At 44.9% G+C, this 14,988-nt stretch overlaps 1 protein-coding gene across 13 annotated transcripts in view; it reads left to right on the forward strand.

The window, feature by feature from the left end:
* Positions 1-231: 231 nt before the first annotated feature.
* The window catches only part of UBXN11 (UBX domain protein 11), a 34,764-nt gene continuing 20,007 nt past the window's right edge, over positions 232-14,988 (forward strand). For 4 of the 13 annotated variants that reach the window (XR_005215459.1, XM_037828072.1, XM_037828075.1 and 1 more), the window contains exons 1-4: positions 232-289; positions 7,306-7,411; positions 8,193-8,221; positions 8,760-8,951. Coding sequence is in view for 9 of the 13 variants with exons in the window: in XM_037828072.1 (XP_037684000.1) it covers positions 7,341-7,411; positions 8,193-8,221; positions 8,760-8,951 (292 nt within the window). In the remaining 4 variants the exon portion in view is untranslated. Of the gene's footprint in view, positions 290-7,305; positions 7,412-8,192; positions 8,222-8,759; positions 8,952-9,551; positions 9,620-14,988 lie in introns of those variants that run through there. The other 9 variants (XM_037828074.1, XM_037828077.1, XM_037828076.1 and 6 more) reach the window with 7 other exon arrangements.

The raw sequence follows: 14,988 nt of genomic DNA on the forward strand, positions 1-14,988 counted from the left end.
TCTCCGCCTCCGTTGGGGCAGGAATGAAGGAAGACCCTAATTGCCCCAGACCCTGAGGCCGCTCACGAGCAGTGGATTCTGGGATTTGCAGTATCCTGAAGCCAGTTTAGGCTCTGTGGGCCAATAGAATTCGAGTACAGGCGACTGTTCTCGCCTCCAGTGGCTGTTTGTTGCTTAGTGACCGCCCCCCCTCGAATTGGCCAATGAGAAGGGGCGGGATTCTGGTCGCCTGGGAAACTGCGTGACAACAAGATGGCGGCGCCGCGGGACGGCTCCGTGGCTCTGCGTGGTGAGTCCCGGCCAAAGGTCTTTCCTCCTCCGGAGTCCCCCACGCAGGCTGGGGCTTTTACCCCGAGAGCCCCGCGGGCCCAGGAGCCCCATCAGGCCCCCCGCGTCCGAAGGGGTTTCGGGACCCCGCCGGCAGTGACTGCGCGTGGAAGCAGGAGGAGGCGACGGGGCGGAGTTAGGTGGTGGTAGACGTCGTGCCTAGAGCGCGTAGAGCTAGGAATGTCGGGAGTGATGGCGTGCAGCCGGGCGGGGCCCTGTAGGCACCAGAGTGTGCTGGGCTGCTGAGGGGGCGAGGGGATTCGCCGAGGGTGACAAATAGGTCGAGAAGGTGTTGTCATTCAAGCACAGCCCTGAGTTCAGTCCCAAAGAAGTAGAGGCATAGGACACAGACTGGGGCTCTGAGGAGTAGACAGCCCTTCCTTTTAGGAACCTCCACCCTATAAATCTGGAAACCCTCAAAATGAAGAGAATGACAGATATGCTTCTGTTCTCAGGACCTCCATCCCCCAGTCTGAGGAAGGAGGAGGGGACACAGGTTGACGGGGAGACAGAGTCTTTGCTCTCAGGGGTCTCCTATATAATCCCTGTGAAGATTCATCTGGAGGCAGTGTGTGAGATTGGACTGGAGGGAGGCTGGAAGCAGGGACATCAGTTGGGCCGTTGTGATAGTCCCACAGGAGGGCAATGCAAGCCCTCTCTAGGATGGCCACGGGACAGTGGGCACGGGAAGAAGGAGCTGTGTGTGTGAGACAGTGTAGAGTTCAACCTGCAGGAGTCAGTACTTGATGGGTTTAAGAGGGAAGAAAGGAAAGAAAAGTCTTGTGGTTGGATAATGGGGTTCCATCAAGAAGGACAAAGTGGCAGGAGCTACAAGATGTAGGGTTGGATTTGGAGACCAGTTTTTTTTCTTTCTATAGCAGCTTTATTGAGATATAATTCACACAATATACACTTCCCCCTTCTAAAGTGTATAAGGGTTTTAGTATATTCACAGAGTTGTGCAACCATCACCACAATTTTAGTACTTTTTCATCACCCTAGAAATATTATTTACCCAATAGCAGTCACTGCCCTCCCAATTGCTCTTCAATCCCCACCTCCAAAAGCCCCTAGGCACTGATCTACTTTCTGTCTCTATACATTTGTCTATTTTGGACATTTCGTCTAAATGGAATCATATAACATGGTCTTTTATGTCTGGCTTCTTCCGTTTAGCATAATATTTACAAGGTTCATCATGTTGTAGCATATAGCAGGACCTCATTCCTTTTTATGGCTGGATAGTCCATTGTATGCATATACCACATTTTGTTTATCCATTCATCAGTTTATGGACATTGAGTTGTTTATGTGAACATTCATATAAAAATTTTTGTGTGGAAACAAGTTTTCATTTCTCTTAAGTCTATATCTATGAATGGAATTGCTAGATCATATCACAACTCTGTGTTTAACCTTTTGAGGAACTTCTTCACAGTGGCTGCACCACTTGACTTTCCCACCAGTGATATGTGAAGGTTCCAATTTCCCCACATCCTCATCAGCACTTGTTATTTTCTGTCTTTTTGACCAGTTCTCTTTGAGGGGTCATTATGGGGATGAGAATTTGGAGACAGGAGGGATGATCGGTTCCAGTGCGAGTCCAGGCAGGGCAGTTTTAACCACACAAGTCACAGTACCTGGCACCCCTAACTCTTTAAAAGACCTACAGAAGTGTTTGAAAACTGAAAAATAGAAACTCTCCAAAGCACAAAAGAGAAAACAAAAATCAAAATTAATAAATGTTTAATTAAAATCATACAAAATGCTATTTTTTCTACTACTCAACTGCTACCCAACTCAGATAGTCATATACAAAACAGGAAAAGTTTAAACTTCAAAATGAAATGAAAAATGAATTTATAAGGAAATTATAAATTTACTTTTATAAATTTACTTTACTTTTTACTTATTATTAAAATCCTTTACTTTTTTCACTATTAAAATTACATTTACATGTGATATGGGTTCTGCCAATTTGAATGTATTATGTCCCCCCAAACTCCATTATCTTTGATGTAATCTTGTGTGAGTAGACCTATCAGTGTTAATTAGATTGTAATTCTTTAAGTATTTCCATGGAGATGTACCCCACCCAACTGTGGGTGATGACTCTGATTGGATAATTTCCATGGAGGTGTTGGCCCGTCCATTCAGGGTGGGTCTGAATTAAATTACTGGAGCACTATATAAGATCAGACAGAAGAAGCAAGCTAGTACAGCCAAGAGGGACACTTTAAAGAAATGCACAGAAGCTGAGAGAGTAGCTGCGGATGAGAGACAGTTTGAGGATGTGGTTGAAAGCAGGCTCTTGCTCCAGAGAAGCTAAGAGAGGACAAACACCCCAAGAGCAACTAAGAGTAACATTTTTGAGGAACTGCAGCCTAGAGAGGAACGTCCTGGGAGAAAAGCCATTTTGGAGCAGATGCCAGCCATGTGCCTTCCCAGCTAACAGAGGTTTTCTGGACACCATTGGCCATCCTCAGGGAAGGTACCCCATTGTTGATGACTTACCTTGGACACTTTATGGCCTTAAGACTATAACTTTGTAACCAAATAAACCCCCTTTCATAAAAGCCAATCCATTTCTGGTGTTTTGCATTCCAGCAGCATTAGCAAACTAGAACATGGTGCTGTGCAGGTTGAAAGCTGAAGGAAGAGGAATAAACTGTTGACACACATGACAACTTGCACGGATCTCGGGGTCATTATGCTGGGTGGAAAAGCCAATGTCAAAAGTTCACATACTCTCCTCAATTTCGAAACTTACTACAAGGCCACAGTAATTGAATCAGTGTGACACTGGCATAAGAATAAACTTATAGATTAATGAAAAAGAACTGAGAGTCTGGAAAGAAACCCTTGCATTTGTGGTCAGTTGATTTTTTTTTTTTTTTTTTTTGGCTTTTATAAAGGGAGTTTATTTGGTTACAAAGTTATAGTCTTAAGGCCATAAAGTGTCCAAGGTAAGTCATCAACAATTGGGTATCTTCACTGGAGGATAGCCAATGGCGTCCGGAAAACCTCTGTTAGCTGGGAAGGCACGTGGCTGGCGACTGCTCCAGAGTTCTGGTTTCAAAATGGCTTTCCCCTAGGACGTTCCTCTCTAGGCTGCAGTTCCCCAAAAATGTCACTCTTAGTTGCTCTTGGGGCGTATGTCCTCTCTTAGCTTCTCTGGAGCAAGAGTCTGCTTTCAACGGCCATCTTCAAACTATCTCTCATCTGCAGCTACTCTCTCAGCTTCTGTGCATCCTTTAAAGTGTCCCTCTTGGCTGTAGCAATGTGGTCAATTGATTTTGTTGAGGGTCCCAAGACAAATCAATGGGGAAAGAATGATCTTTTCAACAAATGATGCTGGGACAACTGAATTGCCACTTGCAAAAGAACAAAGTTGGAGTCCTTCCTCATACCATACCCAAAAATTAACACAAAATGGATCATGGACCTAAATGTAAGAGCTAAAACTAAAATCCTTAGAAGAAAATATAGGAGTAAATCTTTGTGACCTTGGACTAGGCAACACCTTCTTAGGTATGACACTAAAAGCAAAAGTGAAAAAAAGAAAAAAATAGATAAATTAGACTTCATCAAAGTAAGAACTTTTCTGCTTCAAAGGACATTATGAAGAAAGTGAAAATATAGCCCACAAGATTGGAAGAAAATTTTTGCAAAACATTTACTTCATAAGGGACTTGCATCCAAAAAATATAAGGAACTCTTACAACTCAATAATAAAAAGACAAATAACTCAATTTAAAAGTGGGCAAAGGATCCGAGTAGACTCTTCTCCAAAGACATACAAATGGCCAATAAACACAAGAAAAGATGCTCAAGATCATTAGCCATCAGGGGAGGGCAAATCACAACCACAATGAGATACCACTTCACACTCATTACAATGACTGTAATAAAAAAGAGAGGTAATAATAAGTGTTGACAAGAATGTGGAGAAATTGGAGTACTCATACATTGCTGGTGGGGATGTAAAATGATGCAGCTGGAACACAATCTGGCAATTCCTCAAAAGGTTAAACGGAGTTACCATATGACCTAGCAATTCTACCTGTAGGGATACACCCAAGACAAATGAAAACTCATTTCCATGCAAAAATTTGTATATGAATGTTCATAGCAGTATTATTCGTAATAGCCCAAAAGAAACAGATTTGATGGACGTTTTGGTCCATCAACTCATGGTATATCCATACAATGGAATATTATTCAGCTATAAAAAGGCATGAAGTTCTGATATATGCTACAAAATGATGAAGTGAAAGAAGCCAGTCACAAAAAGAACTCCTAGTGTATGATTTCATTAGACAAAATGTCCAGAACAGGCAAATGTTTAGAGACAAAAAGCAGATTAATGATTGCCTAGGGTTGGGAGTGGGAGGTGGGGTTGAGGGACAGTGGGGGTGGGATGGGGTGGCTGCTAATGGTAAGTATATGGTATGTGAATTGTTCTTTGTGTGTGTGTGTGTGTATAATTCTTGAAATGATAAACTTATGAGACGGAAAATGGATTACTGGTCACCAGGGTTTAAGAATGGTGGAGGGGAGGAGGGTGGGCGTGAGTGTGAAGGGGGAGCATGAGGGAGAGCTCTGTGCTTGCTGAAATCTATACATGTGATAATAAGCATATACTTAGACACACAAATTGTACCAGTTTCCTGATTTTGATATGATACTTTAGTTATATGAAATGTAACCATTGGGGGAAATTGGGTGAAGGGTACACAGAACCTCTCTGTACTGTGAATCTATAACTATTTTAAAATAAAAAATGAAAACAGTGACATATACTTACAATGAAATAGACATAAAAAGGAATAAAGTTCTGATGCGTGCTAGAACATGGATGAACCCTGAAGACATTGTGTTGCATGAAATAAGCCAGGCACAAAAGGACAACTATTGCATGAATTCACTTATATGAAATAACTAGAATATGCAAATTCATAGAGACGGAAAGTAGATTACAGATTACAGGGAAGGGGCAGGGAGGGTATGGGGAGTCAGTACTTAATTGGGACAGAATTTCTGTTTGGGGTGTTGGGGAAGTTTTGGTCATTGTATCCTTGAAAGTGGTTGAAATAGGAAATGTTTTGTTGTATATATGGTACCACAATAAAAAATAAACAAAACTAAAACAAAAAAAAAAATTGGGGAAAAAGAGGAGTTACCCTTTTTAAGGGGGTATGGGTAGGAGCGGGCAGAGCATTCCGGGAGAGGGGCTCCAGGCAGGGGGCCCCCGTGCATTTGAGGCACTGCTGGTGGTTCTGTGTGGCTCCAGTGTAGATGGGGGATGAGGTCTGGAGACGCAGGCAGAGACCAGACCTCACAAAGGATCTTCATACTCTGTTAGGGAATTTGAATGTTTTTCTGTGGGTGATAAGAAGCCACTGGAAGGCTTTTCACAGTGATGTCAGCTTTGTGTTTTAAGAAGATCCAGTCTGCCTGGCAGCCTGTGGAGGGTGGGAAGGGCACTGTGAGGGACTGTCACACTGGGCCACAAGAGCCATGAGAAGGCAGGGCAGGGGGCTGGGGCAGGAGCCCCACCCTCAAGAATGATGCCGGCAGAGGCTGCCCACAGGCAGGACAGGTGCCCTTGCTGGGCAGCTTCAGGGGCAGAGGGGACGCCAGTGCCTCCCATTTCCAAAGTGGGTCTTACTTCTTTGGTTTTGTCCAAAAAAGACTTGGTTCAGCCTTCTATTAGTTAGGGTTCTCTAGGGAAACAGAATCAATGAGAGATATCTGTGAATACAAGATTTATAAAAGTGACTCACGCAACTGTGGGTATGCACGAGTCCAGATTCCATAGGGCAGTCAGCAAACTGGCAACTCCAGTGAAGATGTCTGACAAACTCAGGAAACGAACTGGCAACTTTGACGAACTCCTCAGGAAACGCTTCGCTGGGCAGCCGAAGAAGAAGTGAAGGTCCTTTATCTGTCTTGCTTAAAAGTCTTCAACTGATTGATTGGATTAAATCCAGCCAACTACATTCTCTTGTTGTGGAAGACACGCCCTTCGTTGAGTCATCAGTCACAGCTGCAGCCAATTGACTGATGATTTAATAATCTAGCCTGTTGGTTTATTAACCAGCCACAAACATCCTCGCAGCAATTGTTAGGCCAGTGCTTGCTTGACAAGACAGTTCTGTACCATCACCTGGCCAAGTTGACACATGACCCTAACCATCACAAGGCTCTAGTGGAGGCTCTTTGGGTTGGGAATTCCTAGATATTAGCCCCTCAATATCTCTAGTCATTGAATAGAGTAGTAGCCTTTAATCACATCCAGAAGGGAGAGGGAAGGAAGGAAGACTAGCATTTACGAGGTAGTCCTCTCCGCCAGTAACAACAAAAATCACAACAGCTACAACCCAAATTTTTGTGTTTCCTTTGAGCTTGGCACTGTACTGAATGCTTTTTAATGCCTTTCTTCAGAGACCTTCAAGAACCCTACATGGGCAGCACTATGACTCCCCAATTTACACCTGAGGAAACCGAGGTGGGGGTTCCCCTGGTGGCTGGCAGAGCCTGTCCTGAGCTGGGCTCTCTCCCTCGGTACCACATGGACAATGTCTTGATTGCCTCCTGCCTTGGGGTCGCTCCTCTCTGGCTCCCTGGGGTGTTGGATGTTGGCCTCTGGGTTCTGGGAGGAGGGTGGAGAGACCGTGTGCCCAGGCTCTGAGTTTGGGGATGTCCCAGGCTTCTGGCCCATTTCTGAACTCCCAGCCCCACCCCTTTCCAGGGACCACCAGGCCAAAGGCTTCCAGAGGCAAAGCAGAGAGCGGGATATCCAGAGCGGCAGGCAGGCCTCGGGCCCGGGAAGCCGACGTGGGGCTGAGGCCCAGCATCCTGTGGACTCTGCCTCCTCCTGGGAAAAGTCGTCAGGGCACAGGAAGCCTCAGGCCACCCCCTGGTTCTCTCTGAGTCCTCCCCATCCTCAAGAGCTGACTTTTTTTTTCTTTTCAGGGAGTACCTGACGGCTAGAATCTAGAGTGAGAACTATGAGCTCACCTCTGGCCTCCCTCAGCAAGACCCGGAGAGCGCCCCTGCCGTCAGAGACTGTGATTCCTGGGTGAGGAGCTGGGCCTGGTGGGGTCTTCGTGCCCATCCCCTGTCTCCCCCTTGACCCTCCCGTGGCCAGAGGAGAATGATGCCTCTGTCTTGGGGAAGACAGAGAAGAGTTACTTCCCCGGGCTGCCTTATCTTTCTCTTTATACCTCCTTCTGGGAAGCTCTACTTTTCATCTGACCATAAACTGGACTGTGCTTTCTAGAAAGGCGTAGCCCTGTGGGAGTCGCCATCTATTCATTCATTGTTCATTTATTAGTTCCACAAACATTGAAGGCACAAGTATTCTGGCCAGACCCTCTGCTGGGCTCTCAGTAAAGGGAAATCTTTATGTCTGCCTAGCATGTTATCTTTTCAGAGCATTTTTTGTCTCTCTTTTCCTTCTTGCTCTTCCCAACACTGCTCTGAGCTGTTCTGAGGCCCAGGAGTTCCAGAGAGGTTAAGAGACAGGCCTAGGGTCCCGCAGTATTTCAGAGCAGAGCTAGGGATGGCCTCCTGGGCTTTGGAAATCTGGTCTTCCCACCTGACGCTCTGCTTTTCAGCTCTGCCCCTACTTCTCTACTGGGAGGAGTCGAATACCCCGAAGCCTGTCCCTTGGCTCAATGGGATAAGGGGGCGAATGTGCTCAGGGGGCAGAGGCCCAGCCTCCATCTCCTTTAGCCTTGGCTAGGGGCCTGGTGCCCAGAACTTTTTTCCTGGTGATGGCCCAGGCCCTGTTCTGCAGACCAGCATCCCAGGTGGCTCTGACTTGCATTTCTTCCTTCTCCTTCCCGTCCGGGTTTTAGGAGACGTGTGATAAGAATCTACGGAGATGGTAAGTGTGGGCTCTGCCCTCGTGTCCTCCTCTCCTCCCATCTTCCTGGGCCTCCTCAAGGCAAGGCAGCTGCCGGACTGCAGGGCTGTCTGCAGCTCCCCATCCCCTCTCCCTGAGGACAGGGCTTCCCTCCCGGCAGCTGTCAGATCAGGAGGCCTGACATCCTTAGCAGGATGTAGTCGCTAACCCTTGAGCCCTTGACCCACTTTGGGGCTGGCCGGTGGGTACCCAGAAACCATGTGGGACTGAGAGATTACCCAGGCCAGAAGTCTGGACCCCAGCCCTCTTCCCCCTACAGCCACCTCTGGCTCACGATGGCCTTTTCTCCCTGAAGCTCCACCCTCACATCACTGCCCTGACTCCTGCAGGCTCAGGCCTCAGGACCCTAACCCCCTGCCCGCCCCCTGAGGTGCTGGCATTGGTCCCTCAGTTCCCCCAGGAGCCAGGCAGGGGGGAGCTCAAAGAAGAGACCCATTCTGGTTGGATCCCTGCTCCCCGACCTCGCAAGTTTTCTGTCCTCTTACCCTTGCGGGGACAGGACACAGGTTGCTTCACTGTGGCCGGGGCCCAGGGCCTGCGTTTCCTCTGGGCTTCGGCCCCAGAGCAGTGATCTGGGCATCCCTGTCTGCAGAAGATGAGGTGGATATGCTGAATGATGGACATGGCTCGGAAGAAAGGATCCCTGTCCCTTCCTGCTATGGAAGCATAGGTGCCTCTGTGAGTAGACAAGGTGAGAGCAGAGGCCCGAAGGTGTCTGGGCCCCTGGTGGCAGGAGGGGCCCTGGAGGAGGAGGTGAGGCCCAGAGAAGGATGGTGCCCACTTTACTCTAGCCTAGTGGGTCTGGGGCCTCTTGCTTCTGCTCCTGGCTGACGGTGGCCATGTGCCTGCACACCCAGACCCATTCAGGACCTGGTTTGGCATAAAGCGGAGCAGGCCTTACCTATAGCTCAGGCATTCTGGCCAAACTGCAGGCCAGGCTATGGCTGGAGCCTCTGGAGTGGACCTGACTGGAGTTGCCATCAAGCGTGATGTTAGTCCAAGATGCAGGGTCAGAGAGGGATGAAGGGCTTGAGGGTGGAGCCTGGCCTCTGGCCATCTGCTTCCGGCCTCTGCAGGGCTCTGGGCAAGGCCGACAGGCCCCTGGTTAGCCCTCCTAGTCTGGTCCACACCATCCCTAGAGGGCTATCTTAAGGCTGCAATCATGGAGGTGCCTAAAGTGGGATGCGGCTGACTGGGGCAGCTTCCGGGAGGAGGGAAGATTGAGCAGGCCCAGGAAGAAGGGGAGGCCTGGGCAGGGCAGTGAGCTGTGCAGAGTGCTGGGCACGATCAGAGGCTGAGCTGGGAGCCTGGAGCAGCCGGGGACGCGATTAGAATTTTCCACCAGCTGCATTATCTTAGGTAAGCAACTTCTTGTCTCTCTGCCTCCATTTCCTCCTCTCTGAAGTGGGGATGGGAACACCTAGCTCAGCATATTGAAGGGAGGCTGTGACAGCTGGTATCTGCCCCACCCCCACCCCCCCATTCAGTGACTCCTCTCACCAAGGTCACAAATAAGGTCTTATCTGTCTTTCTGCTCAGCTGCAGTCAACACGGTTCACAGGTCCCTCCTTCTCAGAACACCTCCTCTCTTGGCTGCCATGGTGCCACTCTCCCAGCTCGCCTCCTACCTTCACGTGCTTTCCTCTTAGCTCTTTTTTTGCAAGTTCCTTCTCTTCCTCCCAACTTTTCAGTGTGGGTGTTCCTGCCTGGATTCTCTTCTCTCTCTCCACTCTTTGCCTTGGTGAGCTCATCCATGCTCCGTGTTCCAACAGTTCCCAAATGTGTGTCAGTTAGGAAGCTTTTTTTTTTTTTATTTTCAGTTTTACTGAGATATATTCACATACCACACAAACCATCTGTTCTAGTTTGCTAATGCTGCCAGAATGCAAAACACCAGAGATGGATTGGCTTTTATAAAAGGAGGTTTATTTGGTTACACAGTTACAGTCTTAAGGCCATAAAGTGTCCAAGGTAACACATCAGCAATCGGGTACCTTCACTGGAGGATGGCCAGTGGTGTCCGGAAAACCTCTGTTAGCTGGGAAGGCATGTGGCTGGCGTCTGCTCCAAAGTTCTGGCTTCAAAATGGCTTTCTCCCAGGACATTCCTCTCTAGGCTGCAGTTCCTCAAAAATGTCACTCTTAGTTGCACTTGGGGTATTTGTCTCTCTTAGCTTCTCTGGAGCAAGAGTCTGCTTTCAATGGCTGTCTTCAAAATCTCTCTCATCTGCAGCTCCTGTGCTTTCTTCAAAGTGTCCCTCTTGGCTGTAGCTTCTCTTCAAAACGTCACTCACAGCTGCAGCTGCACTGAGTTCCTTCTGTTTGTCAGCCCATTTATGTGGCTCCACTGATCAAGGCCCACCCTGAATGGATGGGGACAGGCCTCCATGGAAATATCTCATCAGTTATCACCTACAGTTGGGTGGGGCGCATTTCCATGCAAACAGCCTAATCCAAATGTTCCAACTTAATCCCCACCAATATGTCTGCCCCACAAGATTGCATCAAAGAATATGGCTTTTTCTGGGGGACATAATATATTCAAACTGGCGCATCATCCAAAGTATAATGTATACAGTCGTTGGCTCACAGTAGCATCACATAGTTGTGCATACATCCCCATGATCAATTTTAGAACATTTTCATTACTCCAGAACAGAAATAAAAATAAAACCCAAATCTTCCCATACCCCTTATCCCCCACTATTGTTGACTCATAGTATTGCTGCAGTAAATTTGTTGATGAAAGAATATTAAAATATTACTATTAACTATAGTCCATAGTTTGCAATAGCTAAGTGTTTTTCCCATATACCACTCTGTTATTATTATTTTTACATTTGTAGTGGTTCATGCAAGAAGTTATTTAGATACATGACTTTAAACCACCACTTTCAGTCAAATTCACCTACATGACTTTTACTCATAATCCCAATAACAAGCTACCATCTCCTCTATCCATTCCCAAACATTTAAGTTCAGCTTTGTTAACAATTCTGTAAATATTAGGTAACCATTCCCCCTTCTCTAGCTTCTGTCTATCTCTAGATATACTATATTCCACATTTTAAGACTCTGGGTTTACATTTATAATTAGTTCATATTAGTGAAATCATACAATATCTGTCCTTTTGTGTCTGGCATATTTCACTTAGGATTATGTCTTCAAGATTCATCCATGTTGTCACATGCTTTGGGACCTCATTCCTTCTTACTGCTGCATAATATTCCATCATATATATATATTACATTTTGCTTATCCACTCATCTGTTGATGGACTCTTGGATTGTTTCCATCTTTTGGCAATTGTGAATAATGCTGCAATGAACTTTGGTGTGCAAATGTCTGTTCATGTCACTGCTTTCAGATCTTCTGGGTATATAATGAGTAGTGGAATTACTGGGTCATATGGCAATTCAGTATTTAGTTTTCCGAGGATTCACCAAACTGTCTTCCACAGTGGCTGCACCATTTTATATTCCCACCAGGAATGATTAAGTGTTCCTATTTCTCCACATCCTCTCCAACATTTGTATTTTCCTGTTTGTTTAATAGTGGCCATTTTTATAGGTGTGAGATGATATCTCATTTTGATTTTGATTTGTATTTCCCTAATAGTTAATGAAGATGAGCATCTTTTCATGTGCTTTTTAGCCATTTGAATTTCCTCTTTGGAAAAATATCTATTCCTATCTTTTGCCCGTTTTATAATTGGGTTGTTTGTCCTTATATTGTTGAATTGTAGGATTTCTTTATATATACTGGATATCAATCTCTTATCAGATATATGGTTACCAAATATTCTCTCCCATTGAGTTGGCTGTCTCTTCACCTTTTTGACAGTCTTTTGAAGGACAAAAGTGTTCAATCTTGAGGGTTTCCCATTTATCTATCCCATTTATCTATTTGTCTTTTGTTGCTTGTGCTTTGACTGTAAGGTCTAAGAAGTTACCTCCTATCACTAGGTTTTTAAGATGTTTCCCTATATTTTTTTCTAGGAGTTTTATAGTACTGGCTCTTATATTTAGGTCTTTTATCCACTTCTTTTTTGTACAGGATGTGAAGGAGAGATCCTCTTTCATTCCTCTGGATATGGATATCCAATTCTCCCAGCACCATTTATTGAAGACTATTCTGTCCCAGTTCAGTGGATTTGGGGGCCTTGTCAAAAATCAAATGACTATAGATCTGAGGGTCTATTTCTGAATTCTCATTTTGATTCCATTGATCAATATGTCTATCTTTGTGCTAGTACCATGCTGTTTTGACCATTGTGGCTTTATAATAAGCTTTAAAGTCAGGAAGTGTAAATCTTCCCACTTCCTTCCTCTTTTTTAGGATGCTTTTGGCTATTCAAGGCCCCTTTCACTTCCAAGTAAATTTAATAACTAACTTTTCCAAGTCTGCAAAGTAGGTTTTTGGAAGTTTGATTGGTATTACATTGAATCTTTAGATGAATTTGGGTAGAATTGGCATCTTAATGACATTTAGCCTTCTTGTCCATGAACATGGAATGTCTTTCCACCTATTTAGGGCTTCTATGATTTCTTTTAGCAATGTTTTGTAGGTTTCTTTGTATAGATCCTTTATATCCTATGTTAAATTTATTCCTAGGTACTTGATTCTTTTGATTGCTATTATAAATGAAATTTTTTTTCTTAATTGCCTCCTTGGTGATTTCATTACTAGTATATAGAAACACTGCTGATTTTGTACATTAATCATGTATCTCGCCACTTTGCTGAATTTGTTTATTAGCTCAAGTAGCTTTGTCGTAGATTTCTTGGGATTTTCCAAATATAGGATCATGTCATCTGCAAATAATGAGAATTTTACTTCTTCCTTTTTGATTTGGATGCCTTTTATTTCCTTTTCTTGTCTAATTGCTCTAGCTAGAACTGCTAGCACAATGTTAAATAATAGTGGTGACAGTGTACATCCTTGTCTCATTCCTGATCTTAGGGGGAAGGCTTTCAGTCTATCACCATTGAGTTGGATGCTGGCTGTGGGTTTTTCATATATGCCCTTTATCATATTGAGGAAGTTTAGTTAGGAAGCTTTTGACTACAAGTCAAAGAAAACCCTTACTCAACTAACATGAGCATTAAGGAAGATTTATTGCCTCATGTAACAAGAAGTCCTAAGGAGGCAGCTCCAGAGTTGTTAATTCAGTGATTCAAAGACATCTCTAGGAGTTGAGGTTTCTTCATTTTCCCACTGAGCCCACCTCAGCATGTTAGCCCCTCATGGTTGCATGAAGGTGGCTGCAGTTCCTGCTTCCCAGGTAGGAAGGATGGTGACCAGGGAGGAGGGCCTGCTTCTTGTATCTCTCTTTTTCTCTTTTCCCAGACTTTTTATTTTGAAAAATTTCCAGCATACAGAAAAGTTCAGATAATCATGTAATGAACACCCATATGTCCTCCATCTAGATTCAACAACTGGTAACATTTTGCCACATTTGCCTTCTCTCTCCACAATACGTATGTAAATTTAAAATGTAAATTTTTGATGAACCACTTAGAAGTAAATCACAAATATCATGATATTTCACCTCTAAATACTTCAATGTACATCTCCTAAGAATAAGGAAATGCATAACCATAATATCATTATCATGCCTAGAATACAAATAATTCTGTTTTGGTTGCTAAAGCTGCCAAAGTACAGTATACCAGAAATGGACTGGCTTTTAACAATGGGGATTTGTTAGCTTATAAGTTTACAGTTCTAAGCCTGTGAAAATCTCCAGATTAAGGCATCGAGAGGAAGGTACCTTTTCAGCAAAGGCTGCTGGCATCCGGGGTTCCTCTGTCATATGAGAAGGCACGCGGCTGGTGTCTGTTGGTCCTTCGCTCCTGGGTCTTGTTGCTCTCAGCTTCTGGTTCCAGTGGCCTCATCTCTGAGCATCTGTGTGTCTTCTCTTAGCATCTCCAGGATGTTTTTCTCTCTCCAATCTCTCTCAGTGTTTTTGCCTTTTATCCTCTCATAAAGGACTCCAGTAAAGGATTAAGACCCACCTTGAATGGGTGGGGTCACATCTCAATTGAACAACCTAATCAAAAGGTCCCACCCACAATAGCTCTGTACCCGTGGGAATGGATTAAAAGAACATAATCTTTTCTGGGACGCATAACAGCTTCAAACCAGCACACTCTCCAATATCTATTCTACATTCAGATTTCCCCAATGTCCCCAAATACCTCTTAAAGCTGTTTTTTATCCTGATTGAAGATCTAACTGTGGTCCTGCACTGGACCTGTTATATCTCCATGATTCCTTTTAATTCAGAACAGTGTCCTTGCCTTTTTAAAAACTGACATGGTCTTTCTGAAGAGTCCAGGCTGGTTGTCTTGCACAGTGTCTCACATTATGGGTTTGTCTGATTGTTTGCCCACGGCATTGTTTAACTTGTTCCTCTATCCCCTCTATTTCATGTAAAGGGAGGTTAGATTTAGAGGCTTGACTAGCTTGAGGATAAACTTGTTGTTCTGGTTTGCTAATGCTGCCGTTTTGCAAAACACCAGAAATGGACTGGCTTTTATAAAGGGGGTTTATTTGGTTAAAAAGTGACAGTTTTAAGGCCATCAAGTGTCCAAGGTAAGGCATCAAGAGTAGGATACCTTCATTGGAGAAAGGCCATTGGCATCCAGAAAACCTCTCTTAGCTGGGAAGGCACATGGCTGGCGTCTACTTTCTCCCAGGTTGCATTTCAAAATGGTGTTCCCCAA

The sequence above is a fragment of the Choloepus didactylus genome, chromosome 2, assembly GCF_015220235.1.
Source record: "Choloepus didactylus isolate mChoDid1 chromosome 2, mChoDid1.pri, whole genome shotgun sequence".
Classification (NCBI taxonomy): domain Eukaryota; kingdom Metazoa; phylum Chordata; class Mammalia; order Pilosa; family Megalonychidae; genus Choloepus; species Choloepus didactylus.